This window comes from Hippoglossus stenolepis, chromosome 2, assembly GCF_022539355.2.
Source record: "Hippoglossus stenolepis isolate QCI-W04-F060 chromosome 2, HSTE1.2, whole genome shotgun sequence".
Taxonomy (NCBI): domain Eukaryota; kingdom Metazoa; phylum Chordata; class Actinopteri; order Pleuronectiformes; family Pleuronectidae; genus Hippoglossus; species Hippoglossus stenolepis.
In genome coordinates, this window is record NC_061484.1 from 21,012,320 (window position 1) to 21,040,241 (window position 27,922).

Below are 27,922 nucleotides of genomic sequence, written 5' to 3' on the forward strand. Positions count from 1 at the left end.
AACACCAGTAGTGTTGTGCATTTTCCAAGAAAAGCAGAGAACATGTCACAGTTCATATTGTGATTGTCTCAGTGTCTTGTGTCTCTTAATGTAAACCCAGACAGACCCAGACAGACACAAGAAAATTGCTCATATAAGCAATTTGGATGGAATTAAATAAGTGCAATCACTAAATACCACACAAACACTGGGAGACCATGACGCGTATATATGTGGAAGAACTCTCGATGGGTTTCCTGCCCTTTTCTGTCTTTCAATAACAGGATGCAGAACAGGGGGCAGGTCTGTGCTCGTGGGTTGACTCAGCTCAGATGAAACCAGGCTTCAGCTGCTTGTTGACAAACTTTCCCCTCAGACAGAAACCGCAGCGAGTCGAGCGGCTGCACACACCTCCAGGACCGACTCCTCCAGGTTTGTTACCGCAGGGGCAGGGACGGAGACGTGTGATGAACCTCTACAGTATCTCCACTCTCTCCAGCAACGTCTCCTCTATTGGTTCCTACATGAGTCAAATGTACTGAAGCTGTGTGTTGGTTTGTGTGTGTGTGTGATATCGAGTGGTTTTGTTAATGTCAGCCTGTGGTAGTCAACACAAACCAAGTCTGCCTTTCACCTGCGTTCTTACAAATAATAAGTCACTTGATTTATTGATTAAGATACCACATTACCATTTGTAACAATAGAACAAAAGTGTGTATTCACATCTCAATTAGACAGGAGAGAAACATGCCTATGGGCTACTGACCTATCTCACCACGTCAAAGGAAGTCCCTGGTTATTTTGGATCGGTTTCATCATGATTCATTTTCGTAATTGGGTCGTGCCCCACGCTTCAAGAAAAATCCCATAAAAATCAGTTCAGCTGTTTTTGACCAACACTAGTGAGAGCAGACATGGAATGACATAGCATTCAGTAGAGCACATATCTCCACTACACCCCTGCAGTCCCCTTAAATCCAGTCAGGCTGCACCAAATTACACACGCTCATAGTTATCAGTCCCCTAAATATGCCTGTTCATCAAGTTCCATGAATTATTCTCTGGAGAAATGGTGAAAGTGAAAAGAAATATACGTCTATCCACCGAATCCCATCTCACAGAATAGTTTCTGTGTTATCCTGCTGAGAAACAAACAAAGTGAAAGAAGGGAGTGAAAACCGAACCTTCTTGGTGGAAGTAAGTATAGCACATGGATTATAAAAATAATCTATTGAAAAAAATTAACAAACAAATCATTGTATTGTTCACAGTTGGAAAACAAATCAGCCCCAGATGCCAATGACCACAGGGACGTCAACAAACTGCAGTCATGAGTTAGCACATGTGGAAACTTCAAATAAAGAAACCAGATCAGAGGTGTGGATGAGAGGACGATTCAGAAACACACACACACACACACACACACACACACACACACACACACACACACACACACACACACACACACACACACACACACACACACACACACACACACACACACACACACACACACAGAGTCCGTGGTTCATCTGTTGACGTGAACCAAAAAAGAGAGATCTCAAAAATATTACAATCAAGAATTGTTGATTTACATAAATGCAGTGAGGGTCACGACTTTATCTAAAAGAGTTTAGATATTCCACCGTCTCAATGGAGACAATTTATTAAGCAGAACGCTCAGTGAGGTAAAAAAGAAGTCGTAACGGCGAAGGGGGTGAAGGAATCACCGGAGCTGGATGAGTCGACCATACACAAATCATGGTGCATGGCTTCATTCACCCTGGGGTCAGCACATACAGAGCAAATTCAACATACCCAGGATATCTTTTCGTTATCCAGCTTCACATATCCCAACATCAGCCGTCCTGAGAACCATGAAGCAGAGTCAGAGTCGTCAAGTATGAGCGACATCATCAGAACCGTGAATAAAGTTCTTTATTCCATATAAGAGGAAACGCTTGATAACCAGCTCATAGCACAGGTTGTCAGGGGCGGACGATGTTAGGTTAAGTGAAGCCGGATAACAAAATGATATCCTGAGTATGTTGAACGAGCTTAGTGATACAGGCCTCTGGTGTGCATGAGGTAAACCTCTGCTCTGCACAAAAACAAAAACAAAACTTCAAAGTGTGGCTCCAGGACATCACAGGGAAATTCTTCTGGAACTAAGGGTGAATTGTTAGGGACTTATATCCAGATGTTAAAAAAACCCCCAGAAAAAAATCACATAACGTGTGGTGTCATCCAAGTGTCCGCAATAAAGAGTATTTATTATATTTATAATATTTACTTTCTCTTTACTTCAGCCTTTAACTAGATCTTGCACTTGCCCGCAATCCTGTGCTTTTATAATTTTTTTTATTATTTTCCGTTATTTCCTTTTCTTTCAAATGTAATTTCAACAGGTTATTATGTTCCCTAAAATCTGTTCTCTGATATGAATTATATTTTAACAAGATTTTATTTTTTTAAACATGTTTTTATTTAGATCTATATTACATGTAAAGCGCTATATATACATCAGCATATACAAATAAAGTGTATTATTATTGTTCTTATACAACAGAAAGCGTGATACTGTAACTTGAAGCCCACGAGTTCTGTCAAAAGATTTATGTCTCGGACAATCTGTTCCACTTCTTAGTTCCTGAATCACATCCCCATTCTACTCAATGGTTTTTTTCCGTTCTTACTTTAAAATAAGGGAAGAAGAACTTTGTGTGTTTGTGTTTTTCTACACACAGGATTATATTTCATGGACTCCCTCCACCTCAAGCAAAAAGCAAAATAGAGAGTTTCTTTTAAAACCAAAAATATGTTTGGTTATCGATTGTTCCTTCGAAGACAACTTTTAAAAAGCAGGATAATTAATGGAGATGTTCAAATACCATTTTTTCAATTCCAGATACTGATACCTTGACTTTGTGTGTCGGCAGATACTGAGTACCGATCTGATATCAGTGTATTTCCACAGCTGTATATTACTAACCCAGTAAGGAAGTGATGATTGTATCACCATTTTATGACCGGGCTCAGTTTAAACCCTTAAAAATGAGTTTTGCTGTTTTAATTGTTTTACTTAATGTTGCTAAGTGATTTTATCCTTTACATATATTCACATATTCGCCGTTGCCCGACCTGGCATTTTCGTCAGTATCTGAGGCACTTCCGATGCTTGTGTCAGTATTGGAACATCTCTGATTATTAGTGATCATAATGGAGGCTAAACAAACAGAAACATGTTACATGAAGTAGCACGTGACTTTAACTGACTTCCTAAAACAGCTCAAGAGCAGAGTTTGGAATAGCAGGACGGATACAGAAGTTTCTGGGTGAATAAACATCCACTTTCACATCCATTTCGGAAGTCTCACTTTTAGGTTTCCAAACTTCAGTTTAACAAAAATCAGGAACAATGAGGCGATCTCCGTTATAACACTGATCAGACAGAACGCGTCCTTCACATGAAACTGGCCGCAGGCTGTTTGTACCAATACACTGACTCGTTTACATCATGTGTCGGTGTCAGACTCATACTGTGAAAAGCCCACACAACCTCCATGAAAGAACAAAGAGCTGACATTTTACAGCTGGTTAAACTCGGTACTTCTGAGCTCTTTTTTCTTGACCATGAATAGAAAAGAAAACTGTTGAATGTCTCCCTTATTCTAATGGGACTGCACAGATGAGTTTCATCCACATGTCAGTGGAATTCACCACTGTGGTCACATGGGAAAAACACTTTCCCAACTCAACGGGGTTCTTCTGTAGAATTCCCCTTGATCTTTTTACCATGTTGGATATGACTGTGTGCTGTGTACTGCATCTTCTCATGTGTACTGCATCTTCTCCCGTCTCCACACACATACTGTATATGATCATTGCTGCTGCAGTGCCCTCCCTTGGCCAAATTCAAAACTGCAGGTTTTCATAATAGGAAAAAAATGTAACAGCAATGTTCATATCTGTCCTCCCCTGAGGGCAATTTAAGCATCACCCTCATTTTCCTGGGCTTTCACAACAAAAGCATGTGGACACTCAAATACAACACCCATGTGGTTGTTGGACATGTCAGTCCAAAACCTCGGGTGTTAAAGTGGTGCTACGGGGCCTCCTATCCTTGGGGAAGTCTTTCCACGTCATTTTCATTGCAGGAATTTGCATGCAGCGATTTTCAAGCAGCGCTGACAGTTTACTTGATTTCACTATCGCTCATGGTTTGGGATTTGCAAACTCCCTTGCCGAGGACTTTGAAGGCCGCTCCTCTGTACGTTGCAACACACTGGGCATCCGTGCGAAGGTCCGGTTGAATCTGCTCCCACACGTTCTCTTTGGGATCCAACTCCTTATCTGGTTCACCTGTAATCCAGAAGTGGGTTTGATTCATTAGAGAAAATCCCTGTTCTCTACTGTGCACTGACACATGCAGGATTTGTGATTTCAGGACACTTGTACATTTTTGGTAGGATGTAGAGCCCTTGCAGGACACACTCTGCCACACGATGGCTTAATGGGATTATGGAAATCGGGTGCAGGGATTTATTCCCATTCAGCCGCAGGAGAGAGAGGAAGTGAGGTTAGGAGGTGAGGTCTGCTCACTGTTTGAATTCTCATTCATTCCAAAGGTGTTTGATGGAGTTTGAGAAAAACCAGCTCCCTGTGGACCTGACTTTAAGGGGTGTCGTGGTGAAAGGGGAGAGGGCCCCCTGCCAAATTGGCTGCCATGAAGTTGGAAGGAAACCATGTATGCTGCAGCACTGACATTTCATTTCAGTGGAATCAAAGGCACCTTTTTACTGTGTGATGACAACGGATGTCCCGCAGTGTGTTCTGATAAAGTCTCAGCCCCAATCTATGTCAAACCGTAGGATATACTGATGTTTGCTTGATGTAAATAGATACAAAAAAAATACATACAGAAGTGTATTGCTTTCACTTGAGAGTAAAAATCTATTTTTCTGAATTAATGAAATAGATTTTCCCAAAATCACAATCTCTCATTCAGCCGACTTTGAGAGCGCTGAAGTAAACTTGTCTCGTCTTATTAGTTTCATCAGGTTTTATTTTAGTTTAGATCGCTCAGACAGAAAGTGCAGAGATTTTGAGCGAACTTCTTAATTAAAAAAAACGGAGCAGACATTTCTTTCTCAAGTAAATGTAACACGCTTCCGTAGGTGTCTTACAAACAAATATATTTGAAGTAAAGTATGTTTTCAGCAGTCTTCCCCTCACTTATCTCATGATACAGAACAAACAGTGATGTGTTTTTTTGAATGTACAGTGTTGTTGTACCTGGGAAGCCCTGGAAAGTCACCCTGTCTCCTGGTGCTGCTCCACTTGGAGGATCAAGGAGTTCGACCTTGTCTGGCGAGCAGGCGCACATGACCATCGCCTGGGACACCACCCCCCCCATCTCGGCTGGCCTCAGGTTACAGAGCAGGACGGCCATGCGGTTCTGCATCTGCATGGTGGACAGAAGATTAAATGCGCTTTTATAGCCAATACAAACATGCTTCAAAGCTTCAGACTATAATTCTGATTCCAGTCTCTTAAATATATAGAATTACTGTGTCTGAGGGTTTATGGTATGTGTTCATTTTGAACCCCGGAGACCTTTAAAAATAATCATTCCTTAAAACACACCCTTCTATTTTTATATGTATTCTCTACATGAATCTTGTGTTATAATGGTGGAAGGGTGTGTTAGTCTCAAGGCAGAGAAAATGTTTTTAATCAGTATTTATTCACCAAGCTGCTTGACACAATATTTCATGATAATTTAGCACTTTACTGGCTCTGTGGATACAAAACTAAATGTTTTTATGGACCTTGCTTTGTTCGGGGGGGATTTGCCCTGACAGAAACTCTCCATCCCCAAAGACTTTTGTTGGAAATTTTAAAAACACAATATTGTAATAAATTTAGAAATGGAAAATCTGAATGTCACAGCATACAGTGCAATTGTAGCCAAGTAAAACAACCACAGACCAAAAACAGTTTGTGGACTAATACGCAAACAAAGAGGAAACAGTTTTTCTCTTCCCAGCTTCCATTAGAAAGCCCCTTAATAGAGTTGTGCAATAAAATTCCATCACTGCAGCACCATCAATGTGTCAGAGAAGCTAAAGTGTTATATTTGTCTTTGTGAGAGTTTATTTTTTTTGGCAAAGTCACGCAATGTTTTGCACACATGACGTCAGCAGGCATATGTTTCCAGTTATATAGTATAAGGCTAAAAGTATGTCCACTGACACTTTTTTTTAAAGTTTCAGTCCAGACCATAGTTGAAATGAAGGCAAACGTAACTGCTTCACCATATAATGACATTTTAGACAACAGTGCAAACAGCCCTGACCTCAATCCCATCTCACACATTTTGGATGGAGTGGAACGCTGACTGCCAGCCAGACCACCTGACCACCTCAAATCACTGCCTGAGCTCTAAAGCTCCTGTGGCAAGAGGAAACTGAGGAAAATCCCTGCAGCCAGGTTCCAAACACATGTGGAAAACCTTACATAAGAGCAAATGGAGGGAGGGGGGTGTCAGCGCTCACAAGTAGATGTAATGTTGGTACAAAAATATTTGGACACCCCATGTTAAAGTAGTAGAAGCCCTAATAATTATAGCTAGAAATCACATGATATTCTAGAAATTAAAAATAACGTACCTGATCCACTGGTATGTGCTGAGCCAGTTCGCTGACCACTGTCCTGGGAGCCGCCTCTCCCACGTCAACCTGCTTCACATACACACTCCCAGTCTCTGAAGGCTGCAGCGCTGTGATGATACGTCCGACACGCAGGTCGAGACGGGACACGTCCACCTGGGCGTCCTCTTGGCTGAGGAGTGTCTGCTTCTTTTCCCCTCCTCGTATCAAAGAAAGACAAATACTGTCACATCAGTGCAAACGATTGAACCTAAAATCACTTTCATTACAGTGTTTGCTGATTCTGGGTAATATGATGTCACAAGAGGACAGGAAATAGGCGAGGATTTGCTGACACACACTAATATGTTACTAAAAGAAAAGTGCAGATAGAATAAACTTAGTTTCCAGAGGAAATTATACAAACAGGTCTAGAGCCGTGTTAGCAGCTCTGTGAGGTAAGCATGTTCTCAATAAGCATGTTGTTGTGTTAATTGAGAACATGAAAGATGGTAAGCATGTTAACATGTTGATGTTAAAAATTATCTGCAGTGATTTCAGTGATAGTTAAAATCAACATTTAAAAAAAGCAAAACTATGTAAAGTTTGACGTCCTAGAAAAATATGACACTAACAAATTTAAGAATCTGGAACTGGTGAACTTTGGGGTTTTATACTTTAAAAGTTCATCAACATGATGACAACTGACTTTCGGGGCACATCAATGTGCACAGGGCTGGGCAATAAAACAAATACAAGAATTATTGCACTATTATTTGAATCAATATAAATCAATATTCTGTTTATGGATTACACAAGCACACATTTATTACATATTTTGTTCTACCTCAGATTTATAAAATGTTTTGGGAATTAGTATTTATTTATTATCTTCAAATAAATAATTTATGATCACAACCTTCACTCAGGAGCAAAAATCTGTCTTTAAACTTGAGAGAAATAATAATGTGACAGTTACTGTAATTATATTTATAAATATATCTATGCTACACCTGCAGACCCTGTCATTCCCACGCCTCCTGAACGCACCTTTAGCCGTGTACGTGGACACTCTCCCTCGGAAGCCCATCTCCCGCAGCTCCCTGCGGACCGTCCTGGAGCTCACGCTGGCCCCGGACGCGCTCTGGAACTCGGCGGTGAGAGCCTCCACGGAGGGCAGACCCTTCTCCAGCGCCACCCTCTCCAGCACCTGGCGCTGCTGCTCCTGGAGCTTGTGCGGGCGGCCGCTGCGGGGCAGAGCCGTCGTGATGCCGCCACGCTTCCACTTGAGGATGACGGAGCTCACGGTGGAGCGGGGCAGCTTCAGCAGGGCCGAGATCTCCCGCACGGACTTCTGACACAGGTGACAGCCGACCACGGTGCCCCGCTGGAAGTCACTGAGCTCCTCGCTGCGGCCCATCCTCTCGCCGCGGTGCGCAGCCTGGCTCTCCTGCAGGAGACATGGTTCCGCCCCCTCTTTTCTTCTCTGGTTGTTTAAATGTGACTGAGTAAATTACTGCCCTCCACAGGAAAACCATTATTATAACAATAACCACTCATTGATCTTAATCTCTTTTATATACAGTCTATGATCTTAATACACTGACAACACTCAGTTATATATAAACTAATACTACACTATACTACACTAATCGACACTATACTACTCTAGACTATACCACACCGTACTATACTATACTACTCTATACCACACCACACCGTACTATACCATCCCACGCAGTACTATACTATACTACTCTATACCACACCTTACTATACCATACCACGCAGTACTATACTATACTACTCTATACCACACCTTACTATACTATACCACGGAGTACTATACTATACTACTCTGTACCACACCACACCGTACTATACCATACCACGGAGTACTATACTATATTATACTACTCTATACCATACCTTGCTATACTATACTACTCTATACTAGACCACACCATACTATACCATACCACGCAGTACTATACTATATTATGCTACTCTAGACCGTACCACACCGTACTACTCTGTACTATACCACATCGTACAATACAATATTATGCTATACTACTCTATATTATACCACACCGTACTATACTATATTACACTATACTATACCACACCACACTGTACTATACTATACTACTCTATACAATACCATACTACACTACTCTATACTATACTACACTACCCTACGATATCATACTATACTCTACTACTACTACTATCATTTTATAATGTTGTACTTTATTTAGTTTTCCCTCTTTTCTCACCTAGATTTTTTTTGGTTATATTTGTGCTCTTATGTTTCCTAATGTACGGTGGCCGAGAGCTCAACTCACTGCAAATTAAGAAAACACATGCAAATAGAAAAAACTGCAGAACGACGATGGAGATGTTTCCAGAGGACCCAAAAAAGTGATGAACCTCACTGTAGTTCAAAGATTTGTTAAGTTCCATCACCACTGACGAGTACCAGACTTCAGTAACTTGACAAGATCAGGATTTGTTTTCTGGATTTGAACACCACACGTTTGATTTGTTTTTGAATCCATGCATTATTTCCTGAGAAATTCCCGTCTCACAATGTCCCTGTTAAAATGTTATTTCCATGGAGCACTGTCAAGTATTGAAGTTCATGCACATATCACAAGCTCTGATAATTTTCATTAAAATGTCCTTTAAGTAGAAAAACATTCTCATTGAGTTAAAACAAAACAAACAGGTTCAGCAAAGTTGGAAAAATCGGAGTAAAATTTATTAAAAGTCAAAATCATAGACATTCCTACACGTGCATCATGGTACAAGAAAAGGACAGAGACACCTCTAATAGTACATATAATTGTTTTTATATTACAAAATAGCAATGCTGTTATTTCCGCTGGGTATAGTTACAATATATTGGTGCCCCGCAACCCCCCACCACACACACACACACACACACACTCACTCACAACAGTACAGATAAAAGATTATAATATTTTACAATGAGCAACAATTGACTCATGTGCCATGTTCAATACTGTAGCCCTCTTTCTTTAGAATTTCTCAAGTCGTTCAGTTGAGCCAGTCCCTGTTCACTGGAGGGATAAAGTGCAATATATACGAAGGTTTACACAATGAGAAGAAATGTGTCGGGAGAACAACAACAAAAAACGACAACAATTATAATAAGTAAAAAAAAGATGTGTAATGCTGAACTATACAGGTCCACCCGGTCCAAGTATTTATAAATTATTTTAATGAAATGTATACTGGAAACATCTATGTCAAATTATAAAAGTTAGAGGGAAAACGAAGTTCTAAGAAAAGTGTTCAAATGGTACATTTATTTCAATTAATTTGTCAACATGCAAGTAGTTGTCCAATTAAGTTATATTATTATTTCTCACACACTGTATTTAGTATGGGTTTTACTGTTGTAACTACAGTGTGTTAAACTGTACTAATTAAATGTGCTTTATGTTATTTTAATTAAATCTTAGGCCAAAAGATTAACATCTGACCACAGGGACAACTGAAGAAAACCAGTCTTTAAGTTTAACTCGCTAGTTAACGAGATATTCTGCTTTTAATAAGTGAGAAGCGTCCCTGGCAAATAAGATAATACATGACATAAATCAAATTAGCAACTGAGGCAAATAAGGTTTTCAGTAATCTATGAATACTTTTGTTAAAATTACACTTTTCTCTTCAGGACAATTTCCCCCACAATTAAATTACAACAATCTTTCCATGAAACCAGTTGGAATTAATTGGGAAACACATAAATAGAAGTGTTGTGCAATGTCGCAGGTACAATTCAGGACAATTACACGGAGCAGACTCATGTTTCTACATTTGAATTCTACTTCTTCCTAAGGGAGGTTTGTTACTGAAACACAATAAACGGAGAGATGGCGCTATAGATTAATCCATCATGTCTGAGTCCATCTGGAAAAAACCACAAGGCCTTAATCCTCTTTTAGACAAACGGATTTCATCAAGCTGTGCGGCCAGAACTGAGAGATCTGGCACTGAAAATGAATGTGCTTTGCTTTGTCTTGATGTTTGGCCAACTAAACAAATGGTCGGATGGAGAGGCTGTTAAAGTGAGAAGATTACAGAAGACCCACGAACAAGTGAGACGAGGAGAGCAGCAGATAGTGATGCTGTTGGGTGTTTGTGGTTTATCTTATGTATTGTGCTATTTCATTACCATGTGAGCTGATGCAACATACCGAGACTTGTAAAAGTCCAGATTCACGTCAAACTGGCATAAATCCCTCAATCTCCACCCTCCTATCCACAAAAAAAGGGGTATAGCTCAAGATAAATGAAAATGTCCATTTATGAATTCTTACATAGTGCTGCTATAATTTTCAGTGAAGGGGAAATAGTCGGTTACATGTTGAGCCGCTCATTATACGTGCTTACAACTAAACGGGAGGTAATTGAAAACCTATCCATCACCAGCAAAGTGAAGCCAATTCATCTCACTCGCCTCCTGGTGGCTGGCTGCAGTATAGGTCGTAAACTCCACTTCCTCCTTGTTGGTGGATGGGACGTGGACCAAATTAAAAAGTCAAAGAACATTTTCCTCAAAGATGGTTTCTGTCATTTTAGAGTAGTTCACATCACGCAGATTTTGTTCATGTTTCCGGAAGGTTTGGTTTTCACGAGGTATTTGATGCTATAAAAACGGGGGAAATGTCATAATTGACAGCTGAGACTGACTCCTGATTGGCCGAGAGCATGTATCGCACTCAGGCAAAAAATGGCAGCGCTCTTATTCTGAATATTTTGGCATCATTTCTGGATAGTGGGAGGAAGTGGAGACGTGTCGTCCAATTTATAAACAGTCTAAGGTTGAGTGAATCACAGATGTTAGAACATTAATATTTCAACCTTTGACTATATGAACTAATAATATCTACAATGTGGTGTCCATGGGTTTCAAGTGACTTGAACAAAGAACATAGAGGCTCACAGACCCCCCCCCCCCATCACAATATACCCGACTCATACCAAAGCTTTTATGAAACAGCAAAGCATTTGCCAGGATTTCCCATGATCCTTCACTTCTGTGATTAACCCAAGCAAGGGGAATGTGTGGACATGTGTGTGTTATGTAACAGAATCCCAGGTTGCTCCAGAACATAATGGAAACAGTGACTGGAGGACAAAAAAAAACAACAGTCAAATTCCACTGCCTCCATCGATCGAGTCAGTGCGTCTGTGCTTCTTTAGGGAGCGAGTCTCCAGGAATGTGAGAGGAAACAGTCCAGACAGTAACAGAACAATGAGAGAAGAATAATTATCCTAAATTTAAAAAACTGCAGCAGATTGTATATGTTGTCACAGTCAGCATCAGCAGAGTCTGGAACTGTGCCCCAGCTACATGTTCCTCATCATAGCAAACAGGAAGTCAACTTTGTGATTTCAAACTATCGGGAAATGGTGTCATTTATTTGTCGCTGTTAATTTAACTTCACTGAGATGGCAAATGTGTTTTTTAAAGATTTAGTATTTTCTTTCAACTGTTTCACCGATATTCACAGTTCATTTTCATGTATTCAGCTGTCATTTGACTCTTTAGTACTTTTTGTGCAAATAATCAGAGACACTGGCCTCTAACAATCTAAGCACATGGTCTGGCACATATGCATCTAGGGCGTTTTCAACTTTCCACTTCTATGTGAGTTTCAACAGTGGAAAAAATGTCCCTGCAGCAGACGCAGGCTTGTTGTACTTTAGTTGATAATGGGTCTGTTTGGGGTTTGACAAGCAACAGACCAATCAGAGTGCTCTTCGTAGACTTTGCACATGAGCGAACCATCTGGTGGGGAGGAGAGTGTGTCTTAAAATAACAATGAAACACTGCACCACTGACTTCAGACCAGGTTTCTGTGCAAGTGCAACTGCGAACCACTGTTTGGAAATAGCAATTGTCCCTGACAGTGACCCTGACCATCATTTGAAGACCAGCACACCCATGGGTATAAGTGCACCTTTCATACAAACAGCATATGCGCTGGACAGGAAAGTAACAACTGGGTCTCTGAAACTTGCAGATATATCTTTTTCAGTCTAATGGGGCCCATCAACACAATCAAGTGCTTTTTTTGGTCTGTGTCTTGTCTTTTTTAAGTATAATTGATTTTGTTATGTTTCACTGTGTTAAAACACTAAAACATGCTTATCACTAGAATGGTCTCAGTGGAGAGCAAACCCTCTGCCAGTTCTACACGTCAGTCAGATCAGGATTATTCTCTTGATCTGCAGTTCAACTACACAAACATATTCTTTTTTTAAATTTTTATTTATATCCGCAGATTATTTCCTGAGAAATTCCGTCTTATCCAACAATGTTGGGAAAAGTAATTAAAAGAGAATCCTGGTTCCAGGACAAAAGTGAATGGGTTCTTCTGTGGCCCATGCCCCCCCTCCCCTCCCCCATCAAGTTTGGTGCCAATCGGTTCAGTTTTGTGAAATCCTGACAGATAAACAGACACAAGCCTCCTTGGCAGAGATAATGAGATTATAATATGAAATTTGGACACAAGTTAAGAATAAATCAACACCAAGAGGACTAACTTTCAAAATGCATCTTTTCGTTCTCCACGTTTCATCCACTCTGAGCCGGGCACTTTTCACCCCAGGACTCAATTATTGACAGGAGGAGCATAATAAAATGAAATTGAGACTCACAAACATGTGAATTTGATTACAGTAAAAATTCAGTATACGTGGTCACAGAGAACAGGAGGGAAAATAATAATCAGCTGAGACTCGGCAGAGAAACCAGATGTTGGCTGTGATGCAGGACAACATAAAAGAAATGCAACATAATAAATCCTACATTTTCTACTGTTCAGGTGTTTCAGTGTGGGGATGTTTCTGAAGACTTCACACACACTAGGGGGCATGCTTTTCGTTTTCCAAAATTCGCAAGCTTATTGTAGATGTTGTAGATGTAGATGTTGTAAACATTTTCATGCTGCAATCTATTCATGCCATAAAATGCAATAGAGCTTCAAATCCTCCCAATTAAAACTTTGACTATTTCAAATTAAAAAAAAGTCCCTCTTCTTTTCACCGAGCAGAGTCTTTTGTGATTTTCAGATTCTTTGTGCTCCTGTTATTTCTTCAGTTTCATTTCATGCACAGATTAGCGTCTCTTAGACTCCATTGACAGCCAAGGGAATCACATGTACACGAACTACAGCTACGTTTAGAATACCACTGATTAACTTGGCACAGACTTGTTGACATATGTATATTGGCTGGCTTGTATGTACACACTCCCAGAATTTGGTGGTGACAGCCGCCGCCGTCCTCAGCAGCAGCGCGAGCGTGAGACATTACCTTCCTGACGCCGGAGGCCGACACCATGTGTTGTGGTAGCTTGTGAATCCGCAGCAGTTTCAGTAGGGCAGTGGGTGACATCACTTCAAACTGCTCGTGGCAAACTATGATTGTCGGACGTGAGAAATAATCTATCGTGTTTGGTTATTTCCTCTCAGCAACAGGAATACTCAGTTAAAAACGAAGGTCTCGACACAACGATGACAGAAACAGTTACGTCTAGAAATTACAGCATAACGTGTGTGTGCATACGCGTTTTAAACCCTTCGTGCCACATGGCCGCATGAACTTCAAGGTTTCAGGGGGATAATACCATGTTACCCCAAGTTTGACGTTGAAAAAAATGCTGGTTTCACGCCAGCTGAGACCTCGATAGAGGATCCGTATGTGCTGTGTATCCATCACGTCAGTAAAACTCGTGGAATAAGTTGGCAGTGATCTCGTCGCAAGAAATCGAATAATCTGCACATATATTTCTTTACATAATTAAAGCTGCAGTCGGGTGTTAAAGAGCCGCTGCCGCTCCCGTCCTCACACCGTGTCCAGCAGCAGGCAGAGTGAGGAGAAACATATTTTGACTTCTCAGCGCTGTGAAGGCCACTGACATCTCAAGGACTGCGTGTGTGTGTGTGAATCTCTGATGCTAAGACGTGAAAAAGGTTACGTGGAGAGTAACTAGACCACCACAATATATGGGAGCTGCGTTCACCCACAAGACACGTGACGGCAAGAGAACGAGCAAGCAACAAGTCTGCAGACACGGGGACGAGTCTGTTTCTCAGGTGGAACACACAGAGCAGGGTGTTTTTGTGCCGCTACGGGTTGTATTGCTCATTTTCCCGTCTTCCATGAGATCACCTCCTCCAGGGGGCCAAAGACCCGGCGGATCTGTGGGAGCCCCCCGATCACTCTGTTCTGCTCTCATCATCCTTTTTTCCTCTCTGCTCCGACCGGCTCAGGATTTTCCCTCGTCACATTCTTGCTCCGCTGACAGCTCTATTTCAGACAAACCCACCTCCAGGCCCATGATGACAGAAGTGTCAGAATCACAGCTGAGCGGAGGCTGGTGCTCACCTGAAGGGACAGAGAGAGAAGTCATTTATTATTTGACAGGTCAGAATGTGGGATGCAGCAACAGCATGTGAATGTGAGCCTGAAGAGTCACATTCACATCCAACAGGGAAGGTATTATTCTCCATCGCCACCTAAAGGACAGGTTCATGTCCTTCAGTTTGTCTTGATTTGTGCATTAAAAGAAAGTCATTTGGTTATTGTGATTGTTCCTCCTGGTTCGTACTGTTCATGAAGCTACTACATCATAGGTGCCAACATTTATTCTGTGCAAAATGTATTCTTGAATTAATCTTTAACTAATTTGTATTTAATTATTTAATTAACTATACCTCAACAAGTACGTCTGTTGTTCTTTGTAAGCCATCTTTGTAAGCCCCTTTTGTTTGGTTTCACCCAAATATATTTCTGTGACTTTTCATGCTTACAAGTGCAACACCATGAATCCCCTTAAGAAAGTGTCTCAAGGTGTGTGCATCTATTTATTTGAACAAGTATCTTCACCTCTCCAGGAAGTGTGTTTCCATCCACCTGTTTTAATGCATATTGTCAATATGTGCAACAAAGACCTACAGGTGAAATCTGAGAACAAAGTGAAAATGACTTTAAGGATAAAACACAACTTATATGAACCATGTGACCTAAAACTTCAAATCTGGAGCTTAACATTCTTTAAATGAAGGGATAGCACATTTCTATCATGTTGAAGTTTGACCTCTGCTCTTATAATTACGTCACCTCATCGCCCTCTTCATTTTCTACAGTGTAATGACACCCAAGTGTAGAATTTGGACCCCAAATGTTTGACAACCAAATATTAACCGTTTCTCTTCTGTTGTGTCTGTACTTAATACTTTAACTATTTGTTTTCTTGTTGTGCAGCACTTTGTATTTTGTGTTGAAAACGGCACAAAAAGTAATTATTAATATCAATTGCATTTTCTTTTGCAGATTTTTTTGAAAGGTCAATTTAAATATACTCCGACTTTAAGTATGGATGTTTGTTACAAACAATCACATCATGAACTGGCTTGTTTCCATCGAGACATTTCAACTGTAGAAATCAAACGTTTTTCGGGGGGGGCCTGTGATCTCAAAAGATGGGACAGCAACAAGCAACCAATCTTTTCTATTTCTGTGTCCGCCAACTACAACACACATACAGTAAACGGCTCTGGAAAGACTGATGGCTGTGATACCATTATCGACAGGGCTCATTATTCATAGTAAAAACCCGCCACCACTGCAGAGCCTCGGAGGCAGAGATGGTGACAGATTGGCTCGTTCTTCTTCTGCTAACTGCCTGTCGGTGTCAGTGTCTCTGTTAGCTCATTAGTGTGCGACGGAAGACAAATCACCTCTGATTTATATTCTCATTACTATCGAGCAGAAGACCAACCTGTGGCGAGCTGCTCTGCTGCTTATCAAGCACAAAAAGTTGAACATAAATCTACATTTGCTCGCAGTGTGAAGCGCGATGTTTCTGTCATGTTGCAGCTAAAACGTATTAACCGGCAGGTGTTTCAATTTTTTGTCCACTGCATTGAAAGTAATGAGGGAAAGCTTAAAAACAGAAACACCTCTCTGTATAATTCAATACTGATGATCAGCACCACAGAATAACCAACAGGATCAAAAAGTGAAATCAACAAGTCTCTCAAAACATTTTAATCATAGACTAATATAAATGTGGACAACGCGGCCCCCACATCCTCGTATTATCCAGAAATGAAGCCAAAATGTCCCAGATACGAATGTATAGAGCCACGGTATCAAGGTCTCACCTATTCAAACGCTTGACCAATCATGAGTCAGTGTTCTTTGTCTTTTTAGTTTGGCCAAAGTCCTATCCACTAACATGGAGGAGGTGGGAGGTTAATGACCTATACTGCAGCCAGCCACCAGGGGGCGATCAAGATGCTTCAGGGAGCCGACATGTCGTTCATCTTTATATACAGTCTATGATTTTAATAAAAGAATATATTAGAATAAGACTGATAAAAAACGTGAGATGAAATGTTTTCCCTGTTTCTTCCTCTTTCAGGCAACATTTAAAGAGGTGATCTAATCGCGTGACACACCCTGTCTGCTTCCGTGTTCTGGGAGCGTGACATACTAACATGTGCATGTACACCCACACTATACAGTGGTAATAGCTTGCAGGTGCTCAGCAGTCATCAGTTACATAAACAGCCCTCGGGCATTTGCACAAGGTGCTGTAATGTATAGTATAACATGAACAAACAGGGCCTTTGTATGTGGGTTAGGTTGTGACTTTCTAGAAAGGGAACCCTGTCCTTCTTTCCTTCTGCATCACCCATGAGGATCTGAACTGGAGACACAGAGCAGGTGGCTGCTGACCTGGTTAAAGCCTCAGAATAAAACTCTGAGAAAACTCACATTCAAACACTGTTAGAAAACAGACTATTGATTAATATGTTTGAATATGAGTGAACTTTCCTGATTCTCAGTTTAAGATCTCTCCACACAGATCCCTTACAGAAAATATGTATATATAAGTGCATATGTATATAGTTGTGCATGTATATATAAGCCTTCAGATCATTCACTTAAGTAAAAGTACTAATACCACAGTGTAAATGTACTGCATTAAAAATCCCATTAAAAAACCATTATGGAAAAATGTTCTCATCTTGTTTTTGAGGTGAATGTCACTGCGCAGTATGGACCACAGTAATAGATTATTGATGCATCAGTGTGTGAGCAGCATCGCTGGGTTGTAGCAGCTCAATGTGGAACTTACTCATCTATTTCAAATACAGTTAGATAATTTATGCCGCAATTAATCCATTGAACCTTGGATCTCTGAATTTCCGACACCCAAGTCGGAAGTTGCAACTCGGGTTATTCGGGTGTGACGTCATTTCGAGGGCCGAGCTCTGAGGTGTAATGGAACGCAGGATTATTCTAGTGCTTTCTTATTGTCTTTCCAATTTGACATTTTCTATGTGTATGACACTGTTTTGCTTTGTTGCAGAAACAACACTTACAAGCCGAATCACATACAGCCCCTCTGGATAATTTCAGGAAAATGTCCGGACTTCAGTACATGACAGAGAGCTGTCAGTGAGATGTGTGTACTCACTGCTGGCCATGAGGTGGCTCTCTCCTGCCTGAAGCTCCGTCTCTGCTTCATGTTGGAGCTGCTCCAGGCCTATCCCTCTGTCGGCGGGGTCCAGCACCACCGAGCTCTCGTTCACTGTGATTTCACTCGCCCCGCTGATGGGGTTGGTGGATGGACCTCCGACAGACATCTCGTAGTCTGGAGGAATCTCGTCTAAGCAGTCTGCGTTGAGCTGGAACATGACAAAAACAACAGTCTATAGAAATGATGCTTCGTGTCTTCACTTTCAGGTTTTGCACTTAAATGTTTTGGTCTTAATATGATAAATTAGAGCAGTTAGTTATATAGGTGTGCATGAGTTGACATGAAATAACACAGTTCAGTTCAAATGCACTTACAGTAACTCCTAAGGCTTTGAGGATGTTCATTTTACACATGGGACATGTCCGGTGGTCCAGCAGCCACGGATCTACACAGTGTTTATGGAAAACATGCCTGACAACATAAACCGAAAGAGCTCAAATTAATAACATCAACCACCAATGATTGCCAACATGCAGCGCACAGTAAAAAGACATTCTGCAGGATATGCAGATAAACCGAGATGTTACATTTTAACAGTGATCATGAAAAAAAACTTACCTGCACGGTAATACCCTCACAACATCATTAGGTCTATAACCTTCAATGCAAACTGCACAGTTGTCAAAGTCTGACTCAGTCTCCTGAAACGCAAAACAAATGCACAGACATGGAAGGTGAAGCCAAGGAATTCCCCAATATAGCTTTATTCGACATAAAATAATTACAGGTAATTAAAATAATGAGGACAAACACATTTCTGTGAGTTCATGTTTACGTGTGAACTCATGGACACTGTCAGTGGTTTACCTTGTCCCCTTTCTTAATGGTGCGTACTTGAAGCTTGCTGATGGCTTTTTTGGCAGCATCTCCAAGACGCCTCTGTAAGACATAAATAAATCTTTACTTTGTTATTGACAAGATCATAGAGGACAAAACAGTAACTCAGCAGGATGCAGGTTTCTCATTCATCTGCTAGAATTAAAAAAATAATATTTATTGTGTATAGATCAGGGTATAAAATATGAGCATTGGACCAGTTACGAAACCAGTGAACCACAAAATAAAAAAGCTAGGTCTTAAAATAACCTAACATTAACCCGTTACTTTTAATAAAACCTGACTTTAATAACACGATATCAGAATACTAGATTAATTAGCCATCTTCTGAATTGTATTTTATGAATGTTGCCGTCCATCAGTCAGACAACACGAGTCTGAAAATGTTTTAGACTAATAAACTTACAGCTTAAGGTTGTGCTCGTAAATTTACAAAAGCTGAAATATTCTGGATAAATGTGGGAATAATAAATGTGGAATGTGTCGGGAACATTTTCAAGACTGTGACAATTGCAACTGTTTCAAATCATATTGTTCCAGCTCCTTGGCATAAATGATGGTAATAAAAACACAGGGTAAAATTGTAAATATCGGAAGAACTGAGGCCTTAGAATCTCTTTCAGCCTACTTGGCTGCCTTGAAAATAAATTGAAAACAGATTTGTTCAATATCTGTGAATACTTTATACAACATAATTCAAAGTGAAAAAGCAAACAATGGTTGCCACGGACACCGGCTCCGATCATAACATGCTCGGTGATGTCCTGTCACTACAGACGTCAAAGGAACGTCAGAGGCGGCCATTTATAACAGAGAGATGGCAAAAGCAAGTATTTGCACAGCGGACTCGGAGAGCCGGAGAGCTGAGCTGGTTGATGGTTCACTGGTTCTTCACGTCCCCGTACGACCAGCTGTCAGACTAATTCAGACCTCAGCCTGCAGCCTTACAGCGTCCGCACCAGATGGGAAAGTGCACGGACCAATGTCGAGAGTGAGACCACAGCACCACTGCACTCTGTGTCTCCTCTGCACATAGACACACATCATCTCACCGGGTTGTACCGTGATTCAACAAAGAGCCCACGGTCTGGTACCTGGTTGCGGTCCCGTGCGTTGGCGTAGCGGAACCTCTGGATGTAGTAGAAGACGAGCCAAGCGAGGGAGATGATCATGAGCACGATGAAGGAGATGGAGACGAACACCACCGACGTTCTGCTCACGTACTTCTGCAGGTTGCGGGTTCCAATGGTGATTTGCAGCATGACCATGGTGTTCCGCTCCAGCAAGGTCGCGATCTCACGACCTTTAGGCTCTGGGATCATGATGGCGACAACCTCACCTGTACCTGCGCATGCACACACATATACACACACACACACACACACACACACACACACACACACACACACACACACACACACACACACACACACACACACACACACACACACACACACACACACACACACACACACACACACACACACACATTTATTGTTTTTGACCATAAAATATTTAAAATTAAATTAAAACATAATAAAAAAATGTATTTCCCTGCATGCTTATGGTAAACAACACTTGATATAATTTACAGAAATATAACTAACATAAAATATACAACTAAATGGAGAACATCAATTAAAACAGGAATTTAGCAATATTTGAAATTTTTTTCAACATTTTCTCAGTTTCCCCAGTAAATGTTTCCTGGATCTTAAAGAATATCAGGTTTATTGAGGAAACTGATATATATTTATGAAACGGTGAGTTCACATAATTCAGGATTTCGAAACATTTTGTGACGCCTGCTTGTGTTTGCAGTTTAAACCACCACTCCCACACAGTTCTAACAATGCAGATCAGCTGAGTTTTTGAATGTTAAACCCTTAAAGAAATAATGCCTCAGGATGTCTGTGAATATTCAAAGTTATAGAGAAATTGAAAACCAAAGTTTCAGGGGATTTAAACTTTCAAATATTAATATTGAAAGCCACCGAACAGTCGACGACTTGATGATTGCCAGAAGTGCATCAACAGCCTGAGTGCTGTTACATCACATTCCCTCTGTTGCCTGTTTATGGCTGCAGCTGCGTGGAGTCAGAATGGCTCCCTGCTTTACTCTCTCCATCAGTCAACATAAACAGTGGCTTTATTCAACCTGCCCTCACCAGCAGCAGCTCCTCTGCAGCTCTACACCGGATCCACGACACTGCGTGACAAATCCCCGTGCACGGCCCACGGCTATTTTTGATGGCCGATTCTGTCACAGAGGTTCCGACAACGACAGCCAAGATGTTTGGTGTTTTCCGCAGGAGTTAAAGACTTTGGATCCAACAGATGTGGTACGATGTCAGAGAGCACTGCCAGGCTCATAAATCCCTTTATGTAACAGGTCTGTTGTAAAATCTGCACAGCTGCTGTGTTTTAATGCCGAGGTCCAGCAGTCAGGCCCAAATCATGTCTTTTAAAACTGTTGTATTTTTATGCATGTGCAACGATCAGCACAGACAGTGTTTTATTTGGCCAGAAATCAAAACTTCAATCCCCCATGAAATAGAATGCAAGAGTAAGATTGTTATTTTAATAAAGCAAATAGGTAAAGACAACAAAAGCCTTTCGAACAACTTAACAGCTCAATTAGAGGCAACAATGCAACGTGAAAACAGTCAACTTCGGTAAGAAAGCTCCCAATGTGTTCCCTTCTCTGCAAAAAACAGCCTATCTACACACAAACAGTGATCAAGCTGGTATTATCTCCACTGTTAACAAAGGTTCATCCTTGTATTATAGCAGCTGCTCCCTCAAAATGAGTGGAGGCATGTTAGAGCCTCTAAAACAAACCGCACTGCAAACAATGAAAAGCTTGTTTGAACAGCAAACAGATGGTAGTACGCCGCTGAACACACAACATGGAGGAGTCACGCGTCATTGTTTCGGCCGGTGTCTTTCAATAACGTCCAATAACACTAAATAAGGCTGGAAGACAGTTTCATTGCTTCCAAAATGAACGCATACGGTTCATTCTCAGGACTCGTAAAAGCTTTTTATGTTTCTTTGTGGTTTGTATCCTGAGATTCACACAGTTCTGACATGCTGATTGATGGTTTTATTAAGTGGGGCCATATGTCGTCTCACTGTGATGTAATACCTGCCTTTAGTAACACAAAATAAACCCTTCTTCTTACAGTGGAGCATTAAATCTGCACGAGTGAACATTTCTGCACAGTGTCATGCAACTCAGACTCTGTTCTTGCTCTCACAAATTAGGATAAAAAAATAAAACCGTTTCGTCCAGAACAAGAATCTAGATTCAATAAAAACTGAAAAAACAGTATGGCCTCAGCCTCGGCTTCACAGCCAACAGAAATAACAGGAGTCATAATGAGGCATGTAGGGTTCCTCTAAGCCCTGACTCTTATCTCCTTCTGTTCAGTGTGACGCAGCCTGAGCAGACCAAAATAGCTGCTTCTAAAAGTGGAGGCCAGCGTCTGAGGCTGATCCTGTGAAGTCTTCAGACCCACTCGCCCCAAAATGGGGAAGCTAAGAGGAATAAATACTGAATTCTCTGAAATTCTCAATCAACAGCCTGTTCAGTTTTAAGAGTAAGTTTCATTCGGATAAAACTGTGACACGGATTAACACAGAATTACGACCGTTTACCTGACAACTCACACAAAGGAGGAAACACTGGTTTGATCCTGCGAGCGTTAAGGCTTCAGGGTATTTCATTCGGAGCAGTGCAAAGATCTGTATCACGATTATAGGTTATCATGATCGCAGTATTTGTAAAATGTGCTTCAATGTGTTTTAAAGTACTGATACATAAGCTAAAGTAGTTTCACCAGGAGTTATATTCCAATAATATATCTATTATCAATAAAAATAATATAACACAATATCAAAGGTGCAACATTTTGGCTGTATCTTGCCAAAGGAGGTCTTTTTTAAATGAAAACTTCACATAATACAAGTTGAAAATAAGCACAGCCTTGAATAAGTAAATCAAATGTCCTCACTAACAGTTTCTAGCTGTGGCTGGAGCACAAGCCGCTCTCATCTTGTTACAGTACCAACCAAATCACCATGGTAATCACGTTAACTGAAGATTAAAAATCGTACGACTGACCGTCAGGAATTTTCCCAAAGTTTAACGTGAAACCGGTAACAGTTTTATCCTTAATTGGGAATATTTGGGGAAAATGTCTATTTGCTGTCTTGCTGAGAATTAGATGAGACGACTGTTAACACTTTTACACATAAATATAAATCTGAAGCCAGCGGCTAGTTAGCTTAGCATAAAGCATGGAAACAGGGGGAAACAGCTAGCCTGGCTCTATCCAACGGTAAAGCACCTCTAATGCTCTTTAATGAACATCTCATTTAATTAAACCACACAGAAACTGAGGTGCATGTTTTGTGTGTCAGTGGAGAAACAAGACACTTACAGCTCTGTGGCAGAGTCTCACTTTAAATATCAATAAGTCTTTTTTACATTTTAATTTCTGTGTGGATCAAACAAGTGGATGATAGACATTTTTTAACCTTTAGACAAATCCAGGCTACATGTTTCCTTTGTGCTAATTGGCTGCTGCACTGATACCAGAGTGAGATCTGTCTTCTTATGTTATCTCATCTCATCTATGGATTAAATCTGATTCGGGTTTCATGAGGTTCACTGGACTTCTGACAGGAAAAGGACTTTGCTGTTTAAAGCCTAATGGAGACCAGCAGGGTGATTCAGGGCGAACCAACCCTTTCAGAGCCGATATGTCTGACCTGGCTTCATGGTGACACCGCTCAGGCTCGAGGAGGAGGGAGTAAAACACTTGGCTCATGGAGACTGTGGATTTTACAGCCCAGCTGTGTTGCCTCTGGACGGGGAAGTGCTCCACTCTTCAGGCAGCCCCACATTAAATCAACACATTACAACCTGTTTCTCTGTCACTGCACTCGCTCTTACCTTCCCCCTTTACTATCTTTGTCATCACACCTCTCCTGGCTGCCTCTTCTGTCTCTGTTAGTGACTCAATTTGTATTTTATGTCGTGGCCCCGCAGCGAGGAAAGTCCTGGTTGCTTTGATCTATTACTGCAAGTACAGCAGAGGTAAACTCAGGATCTGCCCTGGGCTGTCTCTCTCAAATAACCACAAAAGTAAAATTAGAGATACATTGATTGACAAATATCAAATTTGACATAACAAAACCTGTATTAATAAATGATTTAAGAAAAGCACAGGAGAATTAACCGCAAACTGCACCTAAGTAGCTAAATGTGCATTTATGGAGGATAATTACTTTAGCCTCCTGCAGGAAGAACACCACATATATAGTTGTAACAAACATATGAGCATAAACCTTCATATTCATACTTCTAAACGACAGAGAGCAGCATCAGGATTTGGTTGTCGTGGTTGTGTTGGGGAACCTGATGACTGCACGTCCAATATTCACTGTTTTCATTTCCACCAGCTGCTGAGGAAAAAAAACTAACTTTTTTCCTGCTAAACGCTCCATTATGTTCACCAGCTGGTTTCTAACCTTGTCAGGTCTGGCTGGTGTTGGTGTTTGGCAGGCAGCTTGCAGTGTTTAAAAAAAAAAAGTATTACTATCTGCCTGTTGCAGCTGGGAGCAAGAATCACGTCATCTGCGACTGCAAAACAAAAGCTGTGAGCTGAGAGACGCCTGAGAGCAACAACAGAGTGTGTGACGATAAAAGAGTTGGTCACCACGAGCAGGTTGATACAAAAATATCAAGTGCAGAGTTATGTTATTGATGCTTTAACATGAGTCCTACAACTTCTCTATTTTACCACCCAATTATTTCCATTCACCTTCCTGTGTTAATTACATGAATATTATTCAAAAAGTTTAATCTGAAGTCTTCACTTTGTGTTTGCATGTCGGTGTTTTTGCAGCGACCCTTTTGTCAGATGTCGGTCAGGGTGAGCCACACCTTTAGGAGAACTAGCAACAGAACTGAGAGCTCATTTCCTGATGGAAATACAAGTCGAGTGGGAAAGACGGTTCTCGTGGCCTAAATGTCAGCTCGCAAATGTACAAACATTCTCTCAAATAACACAGAATAAGGTTTTAAACGGTGCATCAGGCAGAAAGATAGAAATACGGGGTAAAAACTACACTCAGCTAGGAAAATGTTTTTTATTCTTTAGCTGGTTTTATAAAAAGTACTGTATTACAGCTATAGGAGAGTTATGGAATTATTGCTACACTAGATGAAAGCAAGTATATGCACGACAGCCTGCTCTGTCAGAGACATCAAGATGTTAAATCTGCTTATATAGCATTGTTCTACTTTAACAGACAGAGCACTTTACAATTCGCCTCTCATTAGCACACATACACACACGCACACACACACACACGCACACACACACACACACTCTGGCACTGGTTACATAAAAAGCCAGACGGCCTCACACATCATACCAGCGATTTAAAAAACTGATTATCTATGAGATTAACAAACTAATAGATACATTCCCCACGAAGATATACCAACAGCCCCACGTCTATATCTATGTTGGATTTTAAAAGACATGTGTGGATTCACCTCCTCAAAACACGACCAGGGTTTTATGTAGTTGTCACGAACAGCGAGCGAACGACTGCTCGCCTGATGCTATTTACACAGTCGAGTGTTAGTCCAATTAACTCTGCATCAACCTGCTCTGTTCCCTGCAAACCGGGAGAGAAACTGTGACCGAGGCTGGAGTTCAATCTGTTTTAACTGTGTTTTCAGGACATTTGTCATGGATTATCTCTACAGTTTTGTTGTTGTTAACAATGTCCTTATTTACTCATTTCAGTTATCAAAGGTTCTCTTGTTGTTCCTCCTCAGCTTCGTCTTGAGGAGTCATTTCCTCCGTCAGTGAGGTTTTGTTTTCATCAGCATTTGTCTGTTAGTTAACAGGATTACAAAAAAAACTACTGAACCGATTTCCATGGGGGGGGGGCAAGGAGGAACCCGCTCATTTTGTTTCACTCTATTTAAAATGGCAATGTTAAAATGAATTGGGAGTCTTCAGCCTGTATTTTACATACTTAAATATTGATTGACTATTGTGCTTCCTGTCATTATTCATACATTCCTATCTGTAAATGAAACTTGTAAAGTTACACATTTGCGACCTTGACCCAAGCCTGTCTGGATATTTATTAACCTGTTAAATGTCTGTTACAGTGCTCTTTAATCATTACAGTACTTTGTACTAATATTAGAGATGCTTACTTATCTCTGCTTACTGGGAAAACTGACAGCGTGTATGGGGACTTTGAAAGTGTTAGAGTCTTTCTGCCTTTTATTCTTCACATTTGGTTTTTCTTATGCATACAAAGTTTTTTTTGTACTTTGAGTTATCAGTGGTAATATTTTGCTTTGACAAACAAATGCAGAGGAGTGGTGGACAATAAGCAATAATTATCAATCATTATATAAGATAATAATAATAATCATTCGAAAATGAGTGAACACAGTCGGGCTGAAAAATGTAAAAAGAGAACATGGAATCAGCAGTGTGCAGCTTTTGCACATTGTTGGATGTGCATGTTCTCAAAGCTGAACTGAATGTGGACAGACTTTTTTTGGGATCAGATATTCTGATTTATTAAGTAGGAGAATTCAGATTTTAACCAAATAGAAATTGTATGTGGGAAACATTTATGTTTTAACATTTGATTTCACTGTTTTTATACCAACATCTGTAAAAATCTTCCAAAGTAAGGCATCCCAAATTGTACTATTTTCACATGTGTCCCTGAACTTGTGTCAAACTTTATCCAGTCCTATAGTGGTATATCATGACAGCCTAAAGCTTCCCACTACAACCAATCAGCAGGTGTATGCAGTAGTTGTGAGTAGTTGCAGCCATTGCTTGTTTTCTACTTTACCCAGAAACCCAGTGGTTGTTGGGCTGATTGCACAGAGGAGCTGTGGGGCTGCTGCAGGGGGAATGGAAGCATTCATCTTAGCCAGAGGTGTCCAGCCGATTGGGGACATTTGTCCTTTAAGGGCCTGTGGGACAGAGGACACCTGTGGCGGGATGAATGCTCTGCTTGCAGGAATCCCTGGGCTATTCATAGAGGGCTGCCAGGAGTAAGGATAGAGGGATGACTTATCTTGCAGGCTGACATGTGCGCTCTCACCTGGATGGGGCATTGTTATGGTTTCGTTGGGGCTGCTGGAGCCCACGTTGTATATGACAACTGCAGAGGCGTTGAGGTTGGCGACGTTCCGGATCTTGTCCCTGTAGGTACAGTTCCCCGCAGCCACCAGCGCCACCCATGCGGCGTTGTGAGACACGGGGGGGAACCTGACGTGGGGGTCGCACGCCTGTCTGTCCTGCAGGGGGCTCGGCAGCAGCACCAGACCCCGGGCTTCCTTCTTGGGCGAGTGCTCGCCGTAGCGACCGCACTCGGTCTTCTCCGTCCTCACCTCCGCGGTGACGGGGTCCAGGTACGTGATGTTGACGAAGGCCGTGTACCACTCCTCCTTCTCCGCCACCGTGAAGTCCAGACACAGCAGGTGGACGAAGCAGAAGGAGAGCAGCCACGTCGAGAGAGCCAGACTGCGGCAGGCGCGGATCAGAGACGGGGCCATCGTGCGGGGCTGGCCGGGGATGGACGACGGAGCTCCGCGCGTCCTCCTCCTCCTCCTCCTCCTCCTCGTCTCCCTCCTCTTCCTCAGTGGATCAGCTCGCAGCACGGTCCTCCTGCAAGAGGAGCTACAGGTTGTAGCAGCATGAACGTGGCAGCAGCTCCACTCTCACACAGTCACACAGCAGCACCTGCAGGAGCTGACTCCTGTGTTGTTGTTCACTGTCAGCTGTTTCCCCTGCTGCCTCCC

At 41.4% G+C, this 27,922-nt stretch overlaps 2 protein-coding genes across 2 annotated transcripts; both read right to left on the reverse strand.

Moving 5' to 3' along the window:
• Positions 1–618: 618 nt before the first annotated feature.
• Positions 619–8,097, reverse strand: LOC118114806 (aminoacyl tRNA synthase complex-interacting multifunctional protein 1). Its single transcript, XM_035165499.2, has 4 exons — positions 7,680–8,097; positions 6,651–6,850; positions 5,275–5,443; positions 619–4,341 (listed from the first exon to the last, which is right to left on the reverse strand). Exons 1-4 carry the CDS (start codon positions 8,047–8,049, stop codon positions 4,175–4,177), a joined length of 906 nt encoding a protein of 301 aa, XP_035021390.1. The 5' UTR covers positions 8,050–8,097; the 3' UTR covers positions 619–4,174.
• A 1,274-nt stretch (positions 8,098–9,371) lies between these two features.
• Positions 9,372–27,907, reverse strand: rnf150a (ring finger protein 150a). Its single transcript, XM_047341938.1, has 7 exons — positions 27,223–27,907; positions 20,154–20,404; positions 19,030–19,101; positions 18,781–18,863; positions 18,537–18,633; positions 18,160–18,370; positions 9,372–15,056 (listed from the first exon to the last, which is right to left on the reverse strand). The coding sequence occupies exons 1-7, from the start codon at positions 27,674–27,676 to the stop codon at positions 14,938–14,940; spliced, it is 1,287 nt and encodes a 428-aa protein (XP_047197894.1). The 5' UTR covers positions 27,677–27,907; the 3' UTR covers positions 9,372–14,937.
• Positions 27,908–27,922: the final 15 nt, after the last annotated feature.